Source organism: Drosophila persimilis, unplaced genomic scaffold (assembly GCF_003286085.1).
Source record: "Drosophila persimilis strain 14011-0111.01,24,50 unplaced genomic scaffold, DperRS2 tig00000002-arrow-pilon, whole genome shotgun sequence".
NCBI lineage: Eukaryota > Metazoa > Arthropoda > Insecta > Diptera > Drosophilidae > Drosophila > Drosophila persimilis.
The window spans coordinates 22,164,948-22,187,548 of NW_020825289.1; the positions used below are offsets into that span (position 1 = coordinate 22,164,948).

General features: G+C 42.4%; 2 protein-coding genes and 1 long non-coding RNA gene across 6 annotated transcripts; 2 read left to right on the forward strand and 1 right to left on the reverse strand.

The window, feature by feature from the left end:
* The first annotated feature begins 1,030 nt into the window (after positions 1-1,030).
* Positions 1,031-5,590, forward strand: LOC6601628 (putative fatty acyl-CoA reductase CG8306). The gene is made up of 6 exons (XM_002026595.2): positions 1,031-1,377; positions 3,704-4,288; positions 4,340-4,449; positions 4,509-4,959; positions 5,015-5,272; positions 5,344-5,590. The coding sequence occupies exons 1-6, from the start codon at positions 1,370-1,372 to the stop codon at positions 5,480-5,482; spliced, it is 1,551 nt and encodes a 516-aa protein (XP_002026631.1). The 5' UTR covers positions 1,031-1,369; the 3' UTR covers positions 5,483-5,590.
* Positions 3,223-3,720, reverse strand: LOC113565132. Of its 2 annotated transcripts, none has more exons than XR_003408459.1 (3): positions 3,684-3,720; positions 3,454-3,608; positions 3,223-3,380 (listed from the first exon to the last, which is right to left on the reverse strand). It is a non-coding gene; the product is annotated as an uncharacterized LOC113565132 (long non-coding RNA). The 2 variants fall into 2 exon arrangements; XR_003408458.1 differs by having other exon boundaries at positions 3,223-3,383.
* Positions 5,591-6,698: 1,108 nt separating the features above from the next.
* On the forward strand, positions 6,699-22,125 carry LOC6601630 (putative uncharacterized protein DDB_G0271606). 3 transcript variants are annotated; one of them, XM_026985360.1, is made up of 6 exons: positions 6,699-6,972; positions 16,188-17,895; positions 20,462-20,665; positions 20,725-21,273; positions 21,884-21,937; positions 22,022-22,125. In XM_026985360.1, exons 2-6 carry the CDS (start codon positions 16,218-16,220, stop codon positions 22,048-22,050), a joined length of 2,514 nt encoding a protein of 837 aa, XP_026841161.1. In that variant the 5' UTR covers positions 6,699-6,972; positions 16,188-16,217; the 3' UTR covers positions 22,051-22,125. The 3 variants fall into 3 exon arrangements, with proteins under 3 accessions (XP_026841161.1, XP_002026633.2, XP_026841160.1); XM_002026597.2 differs by lacking the exons at positions 21,884-21,937; positions 22,022-22,125 and having other exon boundaries at positions 6,700-6,972; positions 20,725-21,771; XM_026985359.1 differs by lacking the exons at positions 21,884-21,937; positions 22,022-22,125 and having other exon boundaries at positions 6,700-6,945; positions 20,725-21,771.
* Positions 22,126-22,601: the final 476 nt, after the last annotated feature.

Sequence of the window (22,601 nt, forward strand, 5' to 3'; positions counted from 1 at the left end):
TTAAATGTATAACTATTATGCAAATAAAGACGACAACTTTATCATTAAGGAAAAATCTATTGTGTACTGACTATTCCACGATACAACAGATGGCTGCTAATGGCTGATTCGTGCTATGCCCGAAACGATTTATGATATATGTACACTGCTTTCTTGCCAAAATTTCAGTTCTATTCCGTTTATTTTATGCATCAAATATATTTTTCATCTATTTATCTTATGCATTATCCTGTGATCATTGTCTTTTATTCAGGAGTCTACAAGGCTCTGTCTTATGTGCATAGGGTTAGATTACACGTGTGGAACAGTAATTGGCACCAACACAATAAACTTTTTGTTTTATTTTGCCTACTGTCTAAGCACACAAACGCACTGCAATGTGTGCCTGCCGACCGCTGCTTTAATTCCCATTTATCAAATCCTTTAAAATATTTTTCAAAAATTACATAGCATCTACATAAGCGTGACATGGTTTCTACAGTGAGTCAACATGAACAGTGGCGCCATGAATATTTTAGATATTGGTACAAACTACATGTAGAATGTACCATTTCATTGGTACATTTGTAGACATTAGCAATCTTCTGATGTAAAATCTTGTTCGCTGTTAACAAGGTTCTATGGGAAAGGCCTAATGGGAAGAGCCATGCAGTGAGCGCGAGAGATATACATATATGCCTCACATGGCTTTCCAGTTGAGCTGGCCAAGAAAATAAACCAATCCAAACCCGATTTGTCCCCAAAATTCCTATACTTCTGGATATACCCTTATCCATGGACCTCTATCTGGCCCGAGCCTTCTTAGCTGGTCTGCGTTTTTATTAAGTTTGGTATACCATCCTAAGGGTAGGGACAGCGCTAAAACCGAGAGAGAGAGCGGTTGACAAACAACTTAGGCCACCAAAGAGAGGTATGCCTAATAACGATCACGTTATGCTTAGGCTACGATCATCATTATATCGTCATATGGTAGCGTAGCCAGCCAGCGATCATTCGTAGTTTTGCTTTTGCCGGGAGCGGAGAGCGAGCGCTCCATTCAGTTTCAAAACGAGCCGATATCGTAACTTCTCAGATACACACAAACCTGCAGATACGGTTACCAATACGCGTGCATCTGCATTTGTGTTTGTATTTTGTTTACAGTCGCATCAACATCTGGACAGGAGAAGAGAAAACATACGAAAGAAGCAAAGCAAAACGAACAACAAGCAGAAAGAGTGGAAGCGAAAGAAGGCCGTGTTTGGAGGAAAGAAAAATTGAACCCATTCTAGATCGATTTGCAAACGATCTTAGGCTCTAAACCCAGCGATAGGCAACAGCAGCCGAAAGATAGATAGATAGATATCTATTTCGTACACCTGCAGAAATTATGGCCAGGTAAGTAGTGTTACTCAATGTGTCTTAAACAATGCAAGACCCGATCGTGGACCCGACTTGTCAGCGGCGTGTGTGTGTGTGTTTTTTGGTAGCCCGTTTGACAACTTTCGGCCAAATTTTTCTCTTTTCTCCGCTCGAAAGCTGCTATTGAGGTTAGATATTTGGTGCAAAGTTCGAAATGCGGCAGATCTGCCAAGAAACATGCATTTAAATCTATTTGTGCACGATCTTTGACATCCACTCGAATGCATTTCTTGGAATATTGTTTCTAAAAGAGCAGCCGCAACGCAAATGTACAACAACTTTTCGTTATTCCATTGCATTAGCATCTCTCGACACTTTCTTCTCCATCACATAAGAGTCGACTGTGTTCTCTGAGAGAGGGAGTGTTTACAGAGAGAGCGATTGCATTCTTCAGTCTCTACTCAAACTTTGACCTGTTGACGCCTTGCCTTTTTCCTTGCTGACGAGTGGGGAAGGGAAGTGTATCCACAGATCTGTAGTTCTCTGGTGCAGCAAGCCAGAGATGACGTAAATGGTTCCGTTTTGCAGTCGTCAGAAAATCCAGCGGAAAATTACAGGTTGTCATATGTAGCTGAGGGAAGTTGAAAAACATGATCCATTACATACAATTACATGCACCTTTAGCAACATACTCTTTTCGAACGTTCATTAATAATCGCAAGAGTAAGCCAGAGATTTATTGGCCACCGCAAGGTTGGCCACAGTTGGTAGGGTCAGTTATCCAGGCAGACAGGCAAACAGACGATGATTGAGTCGAGGGTTCCTTAATTGCTGAGGTGGGAATAGCTTTTAAATTTATATGTACTGATACTCGTATAGTTATTAAATGTAATTAAAACGTGCACAGCCTATGGTTCCATATGCACTTTTTACATCGAGTGTTGAGAATAGTTGAGTGGCTTCCCAGCACTGTTTCCGAACCAAAGTATAATTTGAAACAAATTTCAAGTAGCACCTCCGCCAATACAGTAAATCCCAGCAATTAATTACCCAAGATAAGCCGCGCCACTGACCAGATGGTATATCTAATCAGAGTAACGGACAGTGCATGGTATCAGCCAGATAAGCAACCCAATTTACCACAGCACTGAATGTGATCAAAGACAGAAAAAGACAAGGCAACACATTTCTGACTGTCTTTGGATCGGGTCACCCGCCTGCTTCGTTTCCCTTCTGTTTCGGGTAGTAGCTGCTCCAAAGTGAAAGCTCAATTTAGTTTAGACAGCAATCTCTGACAAGAGGCCGCCAGGGGGCAACATGCAATCATTAACCATGACTTGACGCCTTTTTTATGGACCTGCAAAGACCTTCAGGGCCTCGCCTGTGACTGCATGCGGAAATTTGCATTATTTTTGTATATAAATACTACAATATATGTACATACATATAGGGAATGTTGCATTTCTTCGAGTTTTATATGGGATTTGTTATGTAGAAATTATATCACGCATTTGTTGAGGGGAAAAACAGAGATTCGATCCCCTTCAATGATCATCATTATAAAATCATTTGGCATAACAAAAAATTTGAGATGGCGCGGACTGCAGATCATTAAAAGAAAAAATGCGCTTGGAGTTGGCTAATTGAATGATCAAGTTGCGTGTGCCTTTCGTTGTTTGACGGGGAAAAGGTTTGGCAATACGCTGGGATGCCGAATATTTCAGTGTAGCTTACAGGAAAAGGCTATGGTCGATCAGTTATGTCTGTCTGTTGACGGCAACAGCCTTTAAGCAATTAATTTAAGCATTACAAATAAATCTGTATGGAATAAAGTTCCAAAGATCTCATGACTGAATTATGCCTTTAATTCTTCAGTTTCTAAATGCATTCCTTGACATGTTATTTAATCAAATGACAGGTTTGAGTGCAGCCGAATACAATAGGCAATGCACCATTAGGCTAGAGTCAACTGGGACGCCCACAAATTGGATTTGAACAGTACGAGTATTGGCAGTGACCCGAAAACCGACACCCGGCACCTGCTAACAAATCATTAGCTAGATCAATATTAGAAGAGCCACAATCAGCAGTAACTTAGAACTAGCAACTCACGCGGGAAACAGGTTTTGCCTTGGAATCCAGTCGGAGATGTCCACAAAGTCGCTTGGGGTTTCGTAAGTTTGCCACGACGCAACGCCAGCAGCCACTGCCATTTGAATGGGAGATGAGAGAAAGTTTGATGAGAGTTAATTTTCATTTTATGGCATCTGAAAATACATGTAGAGGCAGTTGTTATATAAACACAGATTGAGGGAAGAGAGACGATAACGACTGCGACTAACGTGTTCCTACAATTTTTCAGCTCTTCCATCACAGACTTCTATGCGGGGCGCAATGTGTTCATCACGGGCGCCACTGGCTTCGTGGGCGTCACCATTGTGGAGAAGCTGCTGCGCGATGTGCCCAAGGTGGGCAACCTGTATCTGCTGATGCGCGCCAAGAAGGGAAAGAGCGTGGAGGAGAGGCTCGAGGAGCTCAAGAAAAACTCTGTCTTTGATCGCTTCAAGGAGATGCAGCTGGAGTCGCGTCTCACGAAGATCGTCCCCATTGAGGGTGATGTGGGCTTGGACAACCTGGGAATCTCGCCAAAGGACCGCCAGACGCTGATCGATAATGTAAATGTGGTGTTCCATTCGGCGGCCACCCTGGACTTCTTTCAGTCCCTCAAGGAGACGACCAACATCAATCTGAAGGGAACACGACGCGTGGTGGAGCTGTGCCAGCAGCTGAAGCAACTGGATTCGCTGGTCCATGTGTCCAGCGCCTATGTGAACGCCTATCTGACAGAGGTCGAGGAGAAGCTCTATCCTTCGCCCGACGATCCCGAGAAGATCATACAGCTGGCCGAAACCCTCAACGACGAGGCGCTAAAGGCACTCGAAAAGAAGTGAGTACCTGAAATTGGATTATTTTACAATTGTACGAAAATCTTTTACAGACTGCTCAAGGATCATCCGAATACGTACACTTTCACCAAGCACCTGGCCGAGCACGAGGTGGCCAATGCGGCCAGTAGCTTTCCCTGCGGCATTGTCCGCCCCAGCATGAGTGAGTGACAGACACACGGGGCTTCTACGCTTTTCGGATATAGAAACTTATACTTTCAGTCACGGCGGCTTGGAAGGAACCCATTCCTGGGTGGACCATCTCGAAGAACGGCCCCCAAGGCTTCTTTATGGGCGCCTCCAAGGGAGTGCTACGCCGCCTGCCCCTAGATCCGAGCATCATCATGGACTACATTCCCATCGATGTGGTGGTCAATGGCATCATCACCACCGGGTACTATGTCAATGCGCTCAAGGCGAAGAACGCCGGCCGTCCAGCCGAGCTGCAGATCTTCCACCTGACATCCAGCACGTACAAGCCCTTCCGCTTCGATCTGATGGCGGACAAGATCAACAGCTATCTGCACGACTATCCTCTGAACAGCGCCGTCTGGTACCCTAATCTGCGGCTGGTCAAGAGCCTCTGGGTCTTTCGGCTGAGCGCCATACTGTTCCACTTTGTGCCTGCATTCTTCCTGGATATCGTTACCCGCATCTCCGGCGGCCGTCCCATGTGAGTATCACAGAGATCTCTCTTAGAATAAGAGTTTATTTTCCCCTGCTTACAGTTTGATGAGGCTGCACAAGAACGTGTGGAACTCGCTGAACACCCTGGAGCGCTTCATCTTCACGGAATGGCACTTTGACAGCAAGCGTCTACTGGCCCTTTCCAAGTCGATGGACGTGGTAGACAGGAAGAAGTTCGTCATTGACATTGGCGAGCTGACGTGGGACGAGTACTTCTCTAACACCATTCGCGGAGTGCGGCAGTACCTCAGCAAGGAGTCACCCAAGAATCTGGAGAAGGCACGTCGCAAGGATAAAATGTTAGTGATCATATAGCACCCCTATTCTATATTCCAAATTCCATCGGGATACTAACGAATATATTTGACAGTCTTCTCGGTCTGCATGTTGCCCTCCAGCTGCTGTTCTGGTTCGGAATATTCAAGCTGATCGTCTGGATCTCGGGAGTCTCCAGCGCCAAGGCGGCCCTTATTTTGCCCGTCTTCTATTATCTGTTTGGACTGCTCTAGTGCGGCCGTATTTCTAGTTGAGCATTCTCTCAATGTTATTCACGCTAAATACAATTTTTACACAAGGTTGGGTTTTACAAGAAATAAAAATACACAAAAAATAAATAATTGCGCGCAAAAGTTGGTTTTGTGCTTGTTGTTGTCAAGAATATATCGATATTGATATTACAAAAATATCATTTCATATCGTAATGAACATCGGCCAGATCTGTTGACATGAATATATTTTTTATTAATATTAAAGCCTAGTACTTATATCAGCAAAATCCATCGATCGAATCAGGAATGATATTCGAATGGAAACGATATAAACACAAAAACATTTCAATCTATGCTAAATTTTGTAGCAGGCGTTTTTCTGACGACTACTTAGATCAGCAAAATAAATAGCCGATTAATACTGGAAAAGCAACGATACATATTGACAAAGCAAAAATTGTATATTCTGATCTTGAAGGAAGCAAACGAGAAAGTGCCAGTCGGCTAGAAACTGGCATAATGAAGACAAGTTTAATCTTATTAAGGCTTGCTTCCCTACAAAATTTAAATATGTACCTGTTTTATTTGTAAGGAAACAGCCTGCACATCTGGTCACACCTTGCACTGAAAAAAATATATTTATATATTATTTATGAGGTGTTCAAACGTCACAAAGGACAAAGAGTACGATAAATAACAGTTAGTAAATAATTCCACTAATATTTCCTTGCGTAGGTAGAAAATATACATGTAACCGTTTTTAGTCGATCATCCGATATTATCCGATAGTGCCACTAGGTACATTCATTTGCGCAGGCACAGATAAAGTAACGGAACCGACCATGGATGATTTCCAAATCCCATTAACACGATGCTTTAGCTTCGTAGATAGTTTTTATCCTGATTTTTTTTATATATAATCCTGGTATATAATCCTCGCATGTTTGTGGCAAGAATACATGGGCCGTTGTTCTTGGCGCCGATTGGTTCCGCTTATCGCACGAAACTATCGATATATTCTAGAAGCTACCCTTTTATTCGATGAAATGTAAAAGTAGGGGAACAAAATAGTGTCGATTCACCTTGAAATCAGAAAATAATAAATCCCACAAAAGATTAATTTTAATATTTTTGCCGGCTAAAATCACCTAACTACAAATATATTATCAAAAATATATATCGATATATTGATATATCAACATTCGCGCGATCGCGATCGCCTGCTCCGTGAAAAATTACAATAAATTATTAAATTTAGTGCAACATTAAATATAAAAAACGAGTGCGTTGGAGTGGGACTGTGCGTGGAATTGAGTGCGATAGGCGAAACGAAACGAAACAAGGGAGAAGCCATAGAAAGTCAAGCCAACAACAACAGTGAAAGGGGAGGGGGCCAAAGCCAAAAGCCACAAAAATATTGAGAATACAAATTTAATGCTAAAATACGGATTCTCTGCAAAGGCATCAACACCAGGAACTTCACTGTACGTGCCACATATTAAATTCCTTTGGTGAGTGGGTGGAAGGGCATCGAAATTTTTAAACAAAGAGAGAGAGATAGAGAGAGCAGGATCTCTTGCACAGACCCACATCCACATAAAAGTGTCTGGTAAATTGCAATTATGGGAGGAGTAGAAGGGTAGAGGAGCCCGAGCAGCTGCTTTTCCCCAAAAACAAAATTCGTAAAAACAACATCCACACACACACGCATACGAAAAAAAAATACCTTTACACATATGCAACAAGTTGTGCATGCGTCTGTTGGAGGAGGGGGGTAGGGTTGATTTCCCCATCGTTTACCGTTCATTTTTGGACGTTTTTGCTTTTTATCTACTATTGCGTAGTGCCGCCGTCGCGCGCTGCCAATGTCACCTGTCTTTATGCGCTGCTCTCGTATACTCGCTCTCTCTCGCTCCCACACTGGTTTTTATCTCTCTGGTGCCGTTAACACTGGCACAGACGACGACTCGACGATCTACGTGTCCCTTTCGCACGCCCATTTGGCCGTTGCTGCTCAGTGCACGTAACTGTGTATTTGGCATGCATGTGCGTCTTTGTGTGTGTGTGCGAGAGTGCGAGTGTGGGCGAGAGTGAGAGTGTGTATATTTCCGCCTGTTGATAACAGAACAACTGTTGTCAATTCAATGGTTGGAGCGAGGGGATCCACCATCCATCGTCATGGCCTTAATTCTTATGGAAATATAGTCCAAATATCGCTTCGATTTTCATCACCCCTTCCTCATTCACCCCTCTCCTGCCCCATTATCCTAATTGCTAATCGCAAAGTACAAATATTGATTTTTCATGTGCGTGTGTTTTTGTGGTTTCCAGAGAAAGCAGGGCACACCTATTCCCGATCAGAAGTGCCAGTGGAGTTTGATTCTATTGCGATCTCTTCTCTCCGCTTACTCTGACAGTTAGGCACTATTGTAGCTCCCAACTCATATACATATATTTCCAACAGTTAAAACCCAGTCCAATTATAGTATATTGCTCTCATAAACATCATTGGCTTATAATTGGATTCTTAAGTTTCATAGAAACGGCTAGGAAGAAAGAATCCAATCTCAATGGAACTCGACATTTAAACAAACATATGTATGTATGTATGATATCGTATAGTAGGCGGGTATGGGGGTTAGATTGAAATGAAGATTCAGGTGCCAGCCCCCCACTTCCAGAGGATATCTTATCTTCGTTACTCCAAAATGTAACTTTCTTGAGATTGTAGCACCTTATCAATAAAAATAGATTCTCTTTCACTCTTTATTAATTTTTTTTTCTTTTGGGCTCGTATTAGGAAAACAAGTTTACAAAACTTTTGCACTTTTGCTGCTGCGAACAGATTCTGTATCTGTATCTGTGTCGCTGTTGTACGAGTTGTACGTGTATTCGTAATTGTTGCCATTTCATATTACGCCTTTGTATAGTTGTTGTTTCTGCGGGAAACTCCCGGAATGAACAGAGTTGATAGTACGAATATACTAGAGGTACCAACATATACAATGAAATTCTGAAAAATATGCTAATCTGGGGTTCTGCTCTCCCTAAAGTTGGGGGGACTGACTATCGAAAACTTTCCATTTCCATCCGTACTCCGTACTCATTGAAAAGTTCCCACCAAAAAGGCGAATTCGAGTATAATCAATCTTATCAGTTTTCTGCATAAAATTGGGTTTACTTTTTATGACAGTATGTCCCCCTCTCCCTAGCGATAAGCATAGTGAAACCTCTCTCTAATGGAACCGAACCCCTCCAGGGAACACACCTTTTCGCCTAAAAATAACTCCATATTGATTATTTGCATATTTCCGAACAGAACAGAGCAGATCTGTGAAGAAGCACATCCTCACGCAGAGAGAGAATGAGAGTGAGGGGCGATCGGTCATAAATAAATAAATAACCCGTATATATAGTATTATTGGCTTTTATTTTCGCACTACGCGGATTGGATAGGGCAGGAGTTCCATTCCTGTTCCGTTCCCCATCCCCAGTGCCGCCATGGCTTTTCCATTTCCAATTCTAAAAGTCGCGCCAATGACGTCAGTCCCAAGGCCTGACGTCTGCACAAAATTCCGCAAAACGCCTCTTCAAATTATTGGCAAGCAGACGGGTTGGGACGGGAAGTGAACGGCGGAGAACAGAGAGACGATGAAGGCGCAGTGGAGAGTGGGAGGAAAAGAAAAGCAGAGCACAAAAATAATGTACAAAATAAAATTATTTTTGTTTCATTTCTCTCTGGTTTTTCTTTCTTTTTATATTTCAGCGCTGCGTTCTGCCTTCATTCCACCGATTTCATGTTGTCCCCTGCATTTGATTTATAATTTTCACAATTTCCATCGTTCTCTCTTCTCTCCCTCTACCTTCTCTCTCTCTCTCTCTCTCTCTCTCAGTTTGCGTTAAATTCCAAATATTTGTTGTCTTTCCCACAAGAAAAGTGAAAGTTGTTTTCCATGTTATTTATTTTTTACTGCAGCTTCTTCTTTTTCTGTTATTCTGGTATATTTGTTGTACTTTTCGATTAGTTCTTGTTTTTACGCATTTTCTTTCCCTTTGTCGTCCGTCCATGTGTTTTGTGTTCCGAAAGTACAGAAGTGGAGGAGGAGATAGGTTTTTTGGTACGTAGTTCCTTTAGAAATCTATTTTTTCGGTAATTTCGTTTTTTCCCCCTCCCCAAAAAATTATTTATAATTATTTCTACTTTTGACACACCAGACAGCGAGATTTCCGGTCAATATGCAACACTGATACTCCTCCTCTCCTGAAATCGCTTTGGGACGAAAACCTGGCCTTCGGTGGGGGGGGACTGACAGTTCGATTAATTCCCTTAGATTTCGGTTATCAGATTGATTTGTTTGATGGACATTGGGATTCGTGGCCTTCTGTGGGACTGTAAATTAAAATGAAATCCTGAAATGAGTCGATTGCAGTTTAAAATATGATATTTGGGGATCGTTAGCCAAAGGAAATCATTTATACTTTAATGACCGTGTCAAACCGTAAATCGATCTTTGACAGATTCTACTCCTGTTTATAATCAGTTTAGATGATTTTTGATCGATGTCGTGTGAATAATATCGAACGATGTATTTAATAGTTTGCGCTGCTCTGTTTTCCATCGGCCCTAATTAAATATATATCCCACTACACTTGACCAAATGGGGGAAAATCCCCCATATCATTCCAATTTGTGATGTACTACGTCCTTCACCGCTGGCTCTCTTTTCTATTTTCTAATTTAATGAATGGAAATTTCGTTCCACTAATTACAAGAGTTTCCCCCTCCATTTCCATTTCCCGTCCCCTTCCCACCTACAATCTACAATACCCACGCAATCCATGATCCACGTTGTGGATCCTAAACAATCCATGGGCCGAGCGCTGCCATAATTTTAATGATTGTAAACTTTTTGTTGTTTTTGTTGTGTGTTTTCCCCATAGTTTTTTCCATTTTGTGTGTTTGTTTTATGTTTTTTTTTTTGGCACACAATGCGAAATTGTTGTTGTTCTGTGTTTGTATTTATTTTTATTGTTATTATTTCTTAACAACTTTTATGTTTGTTTTTGCGTGTCCTCGAAATAAAACACACGAAAAAAACAAACCAAAGTACCAAATGGGAAGAAGACAAATGATGATTTACCTGAAGCATCATTTCGTTTGTACCTACATATAAGATTTTGAAACGCTGGGTACAGTGCGTTTCGAAACTCTAAGAATACCTACTGGGAATGTATGCTGCTTTTCACCCATCTTCTGCTCATACAGATAATATACTCGTATCTTTACCGATACATAACGTCTCTCGCGATGGCGAGAGTTACAGTTTAAAGTTTTTCAGGCAGAGATGAAGAAGCATTGCAGCAGAGTTGCACTCCACTTCTATCTTGTTTTTTTTTTTATTTCTCTTTGCCCTAGAATATGTTTTACCTTATCTTTACCTCTTAATTGGTTCCGAAAACACATCTGTGATTCCTTTTATTATCCGATAGTCTAAACTATGTTCCGTAATCTGCAGTCTGATAACTTGATAATTCATCTCGTTACTCAAAAAGTGAACGAAACAGCTGTCTGATGGAACCGAAACGCAACGTGCACAGGTACAGGTAAATGGCGTGTACGAATACGATTACATATGATGTCTGTATCTATAATATTACCTATCATTCCACACGTGTAATCTCAGTTTCTTCTTTATAACAGAGAAGAAGGGCGAGAGCAAAGATTGCAATATATTTGACGTCGATTTCCGATTCTGCATTCTAACATTTATATGTACATACATATGTATATATACATATCTCCTATCTGCCTGCCTCTGTATCTCGTATCTCTATCTATTTATCTGTGAATCTGTGGGTGTATCTGCATCTGTGTGTGTGTATCTGGCTAATTGTGAAGGTCGTTTACGTCTGCAGTCGATCGCCTGCCATTCTCTATGGCTCTTGTTGTTGCTGCGTCTGCTACCACCCGCTACAAAAGGCAGACGAAGAAAACACGAAGGAAAAGCACACAAAATGAATTTTCATTCCCGCTCCCGCGCACCCCCAACCCCCTCCATTCAATTTGATCTCTTTTCTACCCCTCGAAAAATTCCTAACCAACAAAAAAAGTGGAAGAGAATTTGTTTATATTTATATGCTAAATATTTTCAAATATCAGATCGCAATTTGCGTGTTCCGCCCATCTCCCATCCTATACCATCCCATCCAATGCCCGCCGACCAGCCCATAAGTACGCCACCCCTCCTACAGATGAGCGGAGGCGGGGAAGGGTTGGAATTTTATTTAATGGAAAAGCCACATTTCAAGAGGAATTATTCTTCATAATTCTCTGAGGTTTTCTCATCTTTAATGACTTCTTAATTTCGCACGGATCTCGAAAATGTTGCCATTCCACTCCGTCGAAGAATATTGTGTTTTAAAATAAACAAAAATGTGCTGGAAAAGATGGGTCGATTTTTTGAGTCTCTTTAGTTTTGGATCCCTTGCCGATCGGTTGCTCTTATGGAAGTTACGATGGAAGATGCATATTGATATTGGATCAGATTTTGTATGAGATATGATTCGATATAGCTCTGATATTGAAACACTGCTTTTAATCTAGGTCTGGTGTCCTCAGACTTGAGGGGGTTTTTAAACCATTCCGACGCCGCTACTGTTTGGGCCTGAGGATGGAGAAAGAACCCGTGAAGATGAAGCTTGGATCTGGCCTTTTCTTTGGATATTCGTCGAATTAGCAACAGGTTCGGGTCATCGGACTAACTGCCTACAAATTGTAACTGAAGTCTATCTGCTCAGGCACCACATAAACATCTACAGAAAGTCGTAATACCCTGTCTGCATACTATATCCTAAAGGGTATACAAAAGAAAAGCTGGAAAACAATGAACAACAGGGGAAGCAAAAAACAACAACTAAACTGAAATACATTCATAATTTATTATTTATGCTTTGGTGGCCAATTTTAATGGCGCCATCGCTTGCAAATTAAGTGCTATATTTTATAATTTATTTGCATCTCTTTCACCCTCGGACATGGTTCTGTTTCTGCTTCTGTTTCTGTTTTGGGGCTTATTGTTTGTTTTTATTCATTTTGTCAGAGTTTCTTCTAGTTTCCATTTTTTTTTTTGTTTTTGCTTGTCGCCATCTCCTGGGAGAACAGGTGAGCCGCCGATGCCGCTGCGAGGGCGTTTCTTTTTTTTGGAATAACTTGGCTAAGCCAGGGGTTTATCTAAGCGTTTTTCATTTGGCCGGCAATTAAATGTTGATCCCATTTGATGGGTCTTTGCTTCTTTTTCTGTTAACTCTTTCACCTCAGAACAAAATATCATTAATTTTGCGCAGATTGTTTTCTATATTCAAAGATACAGATATACAGATACATATATAAAATATTTCATTCAATTTCTTTGGTTTTCGTTGTGTTTGTGCAACACCCACACAAAAGTTTATTTTTATAAAATAAAGAGAGAGAGAGACATATGTACATACATACACACTTGATCATAATAATAGGTACACCTTGAAGCTTTTCATTAATAATTAGTTTTATCGTACTTTAAGTGTTGAAAACAAAATTTTGTTTGGTATGTTTTATTTGTCAATGTATTGCAGTTCCGTGACAAAAAAAATTAAACAGGGAAACCGCCGAATAACAGAGCTTTAAGCGAAATTGCGAGTTGACATCACATTATGGCTGATCAAAATAATAGGTACAGTGTCAGTAAATTTTGAATATCAAGTGAATAATTTGGAAATTCTTGACTTTTTGGCAATTAAACATCCATTTCATTTAACAACAGTCTAAATATAAACAAATAATTATTTTTTTCTTACAAGAATAGGCCGAAAGTCTTATTGTACAGCCCAATTGGCTCTTAGTCTGGAAAAAGAAAGCCAATCTTATCGGGCCATTGCCAGATTAATGAAAACGTCTCATAATTTTGTTACAATGCTTTAAAAATTAAAACCTAGTCAGGAAACTCGCGGAAAGCCACAGAAAACAACCATAACACTTGACCACTACATACTTTTCTTGGAGGAATAAGTACCCATTTAAGTCGTCAAAGGCTATTGCATCAGAAATTGCACTAGAAGTTAGTGCTCCAACGATCCGTAGACGGCTACAACAAGCCAGCCTTCCAAGGAGAATAGAAAGAAAGGTCCCACTTACGCGTCAAAAAAATTTAGCCATGGGGCAAACTTTTGCTAAAGATCATAAAGACTGCGCAGGATGCGCCGGAGAGAAAAAGTGGAGAAGCCTTTTATGGAGCGACGAAACTAAAATAAATTTATTAGGGAATGAATGTGAAAGCAATGTAGGAAGCCCTAAACAAAAGAATTTTGATCCATGTTTCAAACAAAAAATTTCTCAAACATGGAGGTGCCAGCTAAAGACATGGGGCTGCTCATCCTGGTACGGCGTAGGTCCATTTTTCCTGACAACGAACAGAATGGACGCTGGGCAATACAAACCCAGATTGCAGACAGTTATGCTACCTTATGCTGAAGAAAACATGAGTTTCCATTGGGTATTTAAGTAATATAACGACCCAAGGCACACATCTAAGCTTTTGACCAACTTTTTTGAGGACCCAACAATAGACGTTTTAAAGTGGCTTCCTAAATTTTCCGACTTAAATCCAATTGAAAACTTGTGGGCAGATTTACGAAACAAAATTAGCTAAGTTTTCATTTTCAAATAATCAAAAATTATGCGAGGGCGTCCAAAAATTGTGGTATGAGACACCTGCCAGACGCTTATTACAAGTACGCCAAAAATAATTACAAAGGTGACAAAAAATAAAGGTGGATACATCGGATATTAACTATAAGTCCCATTTAGGCAACAAAAAAATAATAATAATCAGTTAACAAACTTTTTTCATAACAAAACTTGAAGTGTACCTATTATTTTGAGCAGCCTGACATTGACTCTGAAGTACAAATTACTCTCTTTTCTTTTATAACATTATCCTATAATATAATAAAGTTTATTTTATTGAAAACAAATACTATTGGTATAATTGAGAACTAATTTTAAGTTTCAAATATTGAATACAACTGCATTTTGTTATGTTAAAGTGTACGTAGATGTGTGTACCTATTATTATGATCAAGTGTGTATGTATACAATAAAACAAAATTAAAATTTGTGCTGCAAAAATATTGAATGATTTAATTGATTCGCTGCGGTTGCTCTTCTGTTTTTTAGTACTGTCTACAATATGCCTTAATTTAATTCTAACCACAATTCGATTTGATTTGGGGATATTGAACAAAACAGTCATAAAAAGACCGTATCGAATGACTATATCATGTAGCTACCATATGAAAGATCGTTCTGTATTGGTTTCTTGTATTAGAGTGCGTACTAGAATTCACAGTAGGTATTCATAAGATCACAGCTGCATATTGAATGCTTTCCGAATCATTGCTTCACTCGTCACATGACTCCTGAATCGGCAATCCAAGATATTCGGATGCAACACCGACGTAAAAAAAACGACGATACTCTGTTCGTTCAGTCCCGTTAGTTAGTATCGAGTGGCAGCGATCTGTGAGGGTATCCAATTGGGTATGCTTTGGTTCCCCGTTTTCTGTTTTTCGTCTTCTCTCGTGATTTTTTGCTTACGCTAGAGCGCTCTCCCAAACATTTTCACACACAGATAGCAGAGACGATGTACCAGTGCACGAGTATCTATGTGTTTTCTGCTCATTTTCCTCGCAGCATTTTCGGTCGTTTTATTCTCGAAAATTTACGAAATTTGGTTTTTCAGTTTATCGCTGGCATTTAAGGCGTTCGAAACGCGCACAAAATTTGATCGAAAGAAAGATATATTGTTGTGTGGAAAACTGCGTGAGATTTTCTCGATTAAAGTCAAAGAAAAAACATAGGAAATGGAAATACAATTTATCAAGAGTGTTTAAATTTGTGTGTGTGTGAAAAAGCGATCGAGAAAAACGATTAGAAGAAAATAATTTGAAATATGTTAAAGTTTAAGTTCAAACTTTGAAAAATTAGCAACAAAAAAGTGCATTAAAACAAGACAAATCACACAAATTAATATAAAATACCTATACCTAAAAGAATAATTTGCCTTACTTTTAAAGAAAATCCAAAACCATATTTTACAAGCTTGTGAATAAATATATGAGCAAATTGGCAGATTATCGATCGCGTTGGGAATCCTATTTATCAGTTTTCATCGACAAAATGTAAGTTGAAGTGGATACAGATACATTTACGAGTACTCCTCGTATTATAGATATGCTTTCATCTATACCTGAACCTGAAGAGGCGCCCAATACCATATACATATGTACATATGTATGTATGTATATTCATACATATATCTGGTAGATTGTTTCTGTGTACTATATAGGGAAACGGATTATTTATCACTGCCATCCTTGACAATGGCCGACAGTCGGCAGTCGAGAGAGAGCAGCAGAGATATAGGCAATATGGCACATCGATCGTTGTGTCATAAATATTTTTAAACATACCCAAGAGATCTCCCTCTCTCGCCCCCTCCCTCTCTTTTTCTTGGCTGTTTCTGTTTTTTAAAAACAATACATTTTAAAGCCTCTTAGTTAATGTTCTAAATCGGGCCATGGATTCACCCGCACCGCATGCAACACTCGCACCCGAGTGCGGGGGCAGATACTAATTAAATAAGTGGCATTACCTGACTGATTCCCCCTTCTCTCTTTCCTTCCGAAGGTCTGCAGCTGTGACAAATGATGGCCTAAAATGGCGGCTACACCACCAATGCCGCCCGGATCAAACAGTTACCAATTGAATGGCACCAGCATCACTAGCAGTAGCCTTCCAGCAGAAGGAAATACCAGAGGAAGGAGCAGCAGCAACAATATAACCGAGGCAATCCATCAGCACTTTCTGAGGAAAAAGGACGCCGCTCCATCGACAAGTCAGAGGAGTCGCTGCGGCAGCTATGAGCAGCTGGAGCTGCTGGAGCATTCACAGCCAGCAGCAGCAGAGGCAGCAGCAGAAGCAGAGCCAGAGGCAGGCCGCAAGCAGAGCACGTCCTGCCACTGCACGAACATTAGTATCATGCACCTGTTCCACGAGATGAAGCAGGAGTTCCCCACGATACCCGATGCCATTGTGACGCAGTGCGTCAGCGAGAATTGCCATCAGCGCGAGAACTGTATACAGATGTTGAAGAAGGAACTGGCTTTGCATCCGATACCTGTCCAGAGCTACCCGGCCAAGGTGTTGCAACAGCAGCAACAGCAACAACAGCAACAACAGAGGCAGGCCAAGCCTCCCACCCCACTAAAGCCGTCGAGAGTGGCACCCGCACAGCCCCCAGAACTGAGTCAGAGTCCGAGCCAGAATGGGAATGGGAATGGCAATGGCGAGGCCAGCCCCTGCCCCACTCACAGTCCGAGTCCCCAGCCCCGGCAGCGACCAACCACGCTCAATCTGCAGCGCCAACTGAACGCCCAGCTGCAGCAGAAGATCCAACAGCGACAGCTGCGGCAGCAGCGCGACCTGCAGCCACCGCAGCTGACGCCCACGTCGCTGAACAAGCCGCTGCGTCGGGCGCCACCCCTGCCGCCGCCACCGGGCCCGCCGCTGGCCCCAAAGCCGAGCTTCTCCAACGATTCCTCCTGCCTCACCAGCCCCATGAGCTCCAGCGAATCGGAATTCTCACTCAACGCCGTCTCCTTATCATCACCGACGTCAGCAACAAGAGCAGCAGTAGCGGCAGCAACGGCAGCGACAGCAACAACGTCTCAACAGGCCTCTCCGGTCCGACACCGTTCAGTCATCAATCTGCAGCCGGAACTGCCGTATGCACGCGATTTCCTCAGCAACAGCAGTGCCCTCTCGCCAGCGTTGACGCCACCGACGCTGCCCGGCTCCCCAGGCTCTGCCGTCTCGCCCGGTCGCAAGAGCTTCACCTCGCTCAATCTCACGCTGCGCCAGCCGACCGGCGGCGCCCAGTCCGCGATCGACATCACCGCCGGCCCGGCGCCTAGTGGCCAGGGCAGCGGCATCACCTACTCGAGCGTTAGTTTCGACGCCCGCCGGGGGACGCACAAGAATTTCCAGCTGACGGTCACCGACGAGGGTAGTGTCTTTAGCGCGGGCTGCATCCGTCCCCAGGCACCGTACGCTGCCGCCGCGTGTGAGCCGCAGCAGCCAGCAGTTCCTCCGCCACGCCAGCCCCCGTCGGCAGCGGCGGCGGCGTCGCTTCTCTCCACCGATGGACTTTCACCATCGGACTGTGACATGCCGGAAGTATTCCCCTATCCCACGCAGGCTCAGAACCACGTTGTCGCCTCCAACTACAACACGAACCATGCCGCGGAAACTAGCAGCGGCAATGACAACAGCGGCAACAGCAGCCCCGTCAGCATGCCCCTCTATGCGGGGGTCCTGGAGGAGTGCGATCCTGAAGGTGGGTTTCACGATCAACCCCAGGAAAACCCTAGAGAAAGCACTAGTTCAGTCAAAGGCTATCTCTGGGCATTGCATTGTAATTTCCATCATTACATTAATCCGTGTGGCACATGTCCGATGTCAAGTGCTTTTCCACTTTATTCCTACACATGTACCGACATGGGTTCCAATGTGCTTTACGGCCTTATCGAGCCACCCAGACGACGTCGTAGTTTCTGTCGGTGTTTTTCGATGTGTTCGGTTATCGGTGGAGGTCCGCCGCAGTATTGTTTACAATTGATAAGGAAATTGGAATTACGCCCCAAAATAAAATTAACGCGAGCTCGCTCTCTGCCAAAAAGAGCGCAGAGCATTTATTCGTAGGAAACTCTCAGCAAACGTCTTACCAAAAGCTAACAGATTGCCAGCCTATGTACAAGGGTAGGGATCTAGCGAAGACGATACGCAGACGAGCAGAGCAGCCAAAGAGAACTGAAACTCCGCGTGTGATAAGGTATTAAGGTATTGACGTCACGGAATAAAATAGAATAGAATTGAACACTGAAGACAGTAGACAGTAGATGGTAGGCAGCAGACCGTAGTTGGTATTCGGTTATCAGGTGAGAGAATATAATCAATTTCGCAGCAGTTTAATTGAGCCTTGAATCAGCCTTTCTGTCCTTCCCTTCCCCTATCACAGTGTTCAATTTTCTGTGCAACTTTGTTGCATTTAATTTACCTTTTTTGCTGAATATACGATACACACACAAAAACCGATGCGATCCCCCTACTATATATTCCACCACACATACACATACGATGTATGATGTATGTATATATGTGTACGCTTGTAGGACACCCACGCGCTCGGAGATTGAAATGTATTTTGTCTGGCTTCTGCTTTGGCCGGCAGTGTTTTCCCCACTCTCTCTCGGGCTTTCTTTCTTCGACGTTCAAGTTCACGGCGAAACAGTAGGTGGGGAAAATAGAGTATTTGCCTCTGGGAACGGGGCATTAAGCATACGCAGCGTGGGCCCAACCGAGCAGACGGCTGGCATTTCCACTTTGACATTTAATCACGCGACAATCCACGTCCGACGACCATTAGAAGCACTTTAAATGTCGTCGCCTTTTAGCCGGAATTCAATTTGGAATTCGGGGACACTTTTCGCCCATTAATGAATTAATTTTTCAATTAAAATGATACCAATAACCTCGTCCAACACATGAGATAGAGAGATGAGACGAGATCCCTTGGCCCGCTGCCCTGTAGGCTATTTCCGTTGGAGATCTATCAGAAGCGCGTCTAAAAATAATGAAAACAGTCGAAAAGTCGCACAAATCAAAATACGAAATGCATCAGAAGATCATTCTATTTATACATAAACACTAAAAGAGAACAGGATAGGGTATATTGGATCCGGGTAGATGTAGGTAACAGCCAGATGTAAGTGTCTCCGAATAAGCGTATATTTATTCATGATCATCATCAATAGCCGAAACGATATAGTCATTTCTGTCTGTCAGATCAGGCATGTTTGCTGCCTAGTGTTCACTTCTCACAGACTTAAAGAACTACAGCAACTAGATCCTGTGGCCCGGCTACTGTAATAGTACCATAATAAACCATTTGCGCTGATGACTCCTCTGCTTCGCGGTCGCTCTCTCTCTCTCTCTGCTCCTTTTCCTTTTCCTTTTGCAGAGAGACAGACGAAGAGATTTCAATTGACGAAATAGCTAAGGTCCTTTATAATATTAAGCTTAAGGACAAAGTCTTCTCCTATCTTTCTACTCACGAGGTAATGTACTCGTGGGATATCCAGGACTACCAAAATTTCGTGGTCACTACTTATGTCAGGGGCTTCTACTATGCATTCTGAAGTATTAGAAGACAGCACGAGGCCACGAAACATTTTGAGGAGACTCGATTTGAACGATGCTATCAATCAATGACAAGCCCCACCCACTCTACCCACTCTGCAATTTATACTTGCGTTCGAAATAATATTTAAATACAGCTTTGTGGATATGTGTGAATTATTTCCATTTTATTAAAGAATGATATTATGATTATTTACATATACGCTACTAAATTATAAACTTTTTCCAAAACATATTTTATTGGAAAAACAATGCATATTCGTCGCATACCTTTCGTTAATTCCGTTATATTGAGCAAAATAATATAATTTTTTTGTTACCGATTTTCTTTTGTAGACATAAATTATTATTAGATTGATTTTCGGTTGTGCTGTGGCTCTTCCCATGCTCTGCTTGCGCATTTTCACTAAATTTATCTTTCGCTTTAAATATAAATTCTGTTTATGAACCGAACCGAACCTTCTCCTTCCCTGCGGCAGGCAGGGCAGGCAGAGGCACGAGAGTATTTTTAGCTGCAAAACAGAGTAATAAAATGTGAGGTATTGGCCAGTAAAAATAACTTTCGGCCAACATTCGGCATTGCGAAATCGCAAACACAATTTTTGTTGCCAGGCAACAGCAGAACTTTCAATTCCAATTCCATAATTGATCGATTAACCATTTTTTAAACACTCTTTTTCTATTTTTTTCATTCTTGCTTTCAGCTCGAGCAGCGACCATTGAGCGGCAGAAGCAGCGGCGCGATAAGCTGGCCAATGTTTTGCGGGACAACAAGAAGCGACTGCTGGTCCTGGAGCAGGAGATCAACATACTGACCGAGCCTGTACCGGTGGGCGAATCTGAAAGACTGGATAGAGATATCAAGAAACTGACTGAGGACTGCCAGCGGCTGCTCAATTTGATCAACGGTGTGCCCCGAGCGTGGTTCCCTAGACAAAGCTAATACTAATCAATATTTATTTTGTAGAACCGCAAGCGAGTGGGTCTGGTCCTGCGCCAAATTCCATGAATCGTCAGCTCTCGGCCCCAGCCAACAATAACCAGCAGCAGCCACAGCCATTCCCACGTCAACGACAGGCTGGTCGCTCCCAGGCGCCGCCCAGCTCATTGCGTCTGCACTCTGTGCCGGCCCAGACAACGGGCCCTGATTTTGTGCAGCACCACAGCAGTGCTCCGACGTCGGCGTGCCTGACGCCCCAGCAGCAGCAGCAACTCCAGCTGCAACAGGAGCCGCCGCCTACGTATGCCCAGTACTACCAGTTCCAGCAATATCTGCAGCAGCAGCGACAGCAGCAGCTCCAACAATTTCAACTGCAACAGCAGCAGCAGGCGCAGCAGCAACAACAGCAGATGCCAGTGCAGCGTCCAGTAAACGACGAGGAAGAATACCTATCAGACTCGGACGTGGACGAGGATGAGGAGCCACTTGACATGTGGGCCTGCAATATGTGTACATTCCGTAATCATCCGCAATTGAATATTTGCGAGGCCTGTGAGAACGTTAGGATCCAGCCGGGTATGATACGCATTATACCTAGCGGAAGTGGCCCTGGAGCTGCTGATGGAGCTGCTGGCACCTCCACTGGGAGCCTCGAGCAGCAGCAGCAGCAACCGCAGCAGCCCCAGCAGCCATATGCCTTGCATACATAACCCATCCAGAATCGGAATGCAAAGTTCTCCTAACATGCATGCGCTCGCTTTTGATTGCTTACCCAACAGCCTGCATGTGTCCCGCTGATAATGGTGGACTTTGAAACTGTGATAGCATTTAAATTAGTATCGTGTGGCCCTGGCCCTGGGACCGGCTCGATAAATTGGGGCTCTCAACCTGAAAGACATGTCCTAGCTAGCCCCTTCAATTTATGATTTATTTATATTGCAAGTGCCTCAGCAACAGCATTACGTTAACGATAGAATTAACAGCAACAGTTGCATAGCTCTAAGCAATGAAACGAAACAAAGTTTATTATTTTTAGCAACTTGATCAATAAAGAACGTTATTTAAATATTTAAACCCGCTTCGCCTTACATGTCGCTTCACATGTTGTTCACGCTCGTTGGTTGAGCGCAGAATATACATATGTATGTGTGTATATTTTATTTTGTGGCCCACTCTCTACTTTTAGCCCCAGTGCTGAGTCGTGAGGATATACATATAACGCTCTCGCCAGGCGAAAATCGTGAGTACAACTTGGTGGAGTAGAACCCACGAGATCCCAGAATTTTAGAGTAAACTGAATCCTCTCTTTCTCTCTCATCTGCAGGTATTATACACTCCTGGATACTATCATGACAATTGGCCAAACGCTCACCATAATCACCCAGACAAATCCAGAGATATTTATTTGTAGTTCGTTAATCTACTCTACGTATATTTTATTATCTAATTTGCTCTTTTGGTAACTTATTGGTAAACAAATTTGTATATAATACTTATGCTAAGAGAATATTTAGTCAAATGCTGCTGGCAGCAATTATCTGTATTTCTAAACTAGCTAGGCCATTATCATACCTTGATTCTATAAGAAAAGACTTTTAGTAACGTGTCGCATCTAAAACTAGGAAACAATTTTCGAAATGGAATACATGTACATTTGGTAGGTAATTAACTGGAGAAAAATAACTCAGTTGGGGTTTTCTATAAGAAAACAAAAAACACAGAAACAGCCAACAAGCTAATAATATTTTGTAAGCTTATCAAATGCCGCATATTTAACGAAATTAAAATGCAAGTTGAAAAAACTTGTTTCGTGATTTGGAAATATTGGAAAAAGAGTTGATGCTTTTATTTATTTATTATTTTCAACAATTTCTTTGACTTGCTCACTCCAACTGGAAAACCAT

Coding starts and splice junctions, on each gene's coding strand:
- LOC6601628 (XM_002026595.2), top strand. Junction 4,289..4,339: donor CTAAAGGCACTCGAAAAGAA/GTGAGTACCTGA, acceptor AATCTTTTACAG/ACTGCTCAAGGATCATCCGA. Junction 4,960..5,014: donor ATCTCCGGCGGCCGTCCCAT/GTGAGTATCACA, acceptor CCCTGCTTACAG/TTTGATGAGGCTGCACAAGA.
- LOC6601630 (XM_002026597.2), top strand. CDS start 16,218: ATGGCGGCTACACCACCAATGCCGCCCGGATCAAACAGTTACCAATTG. Junction 17,896..20,461: donor GGAGGAGTGCGATCCTGAAG/GTGGGTTTCACG, acceptor TCTTGCTTTCAG/CTCGAGCAGCGACCATTGAG. Junction 20,666..20,724: donor GCTGCTCAATTTGATCAACG/GTGTGCCCCGAG, acceptor TTTATTTTGTAG/AACCGCAAGCGAGTGGGTCT.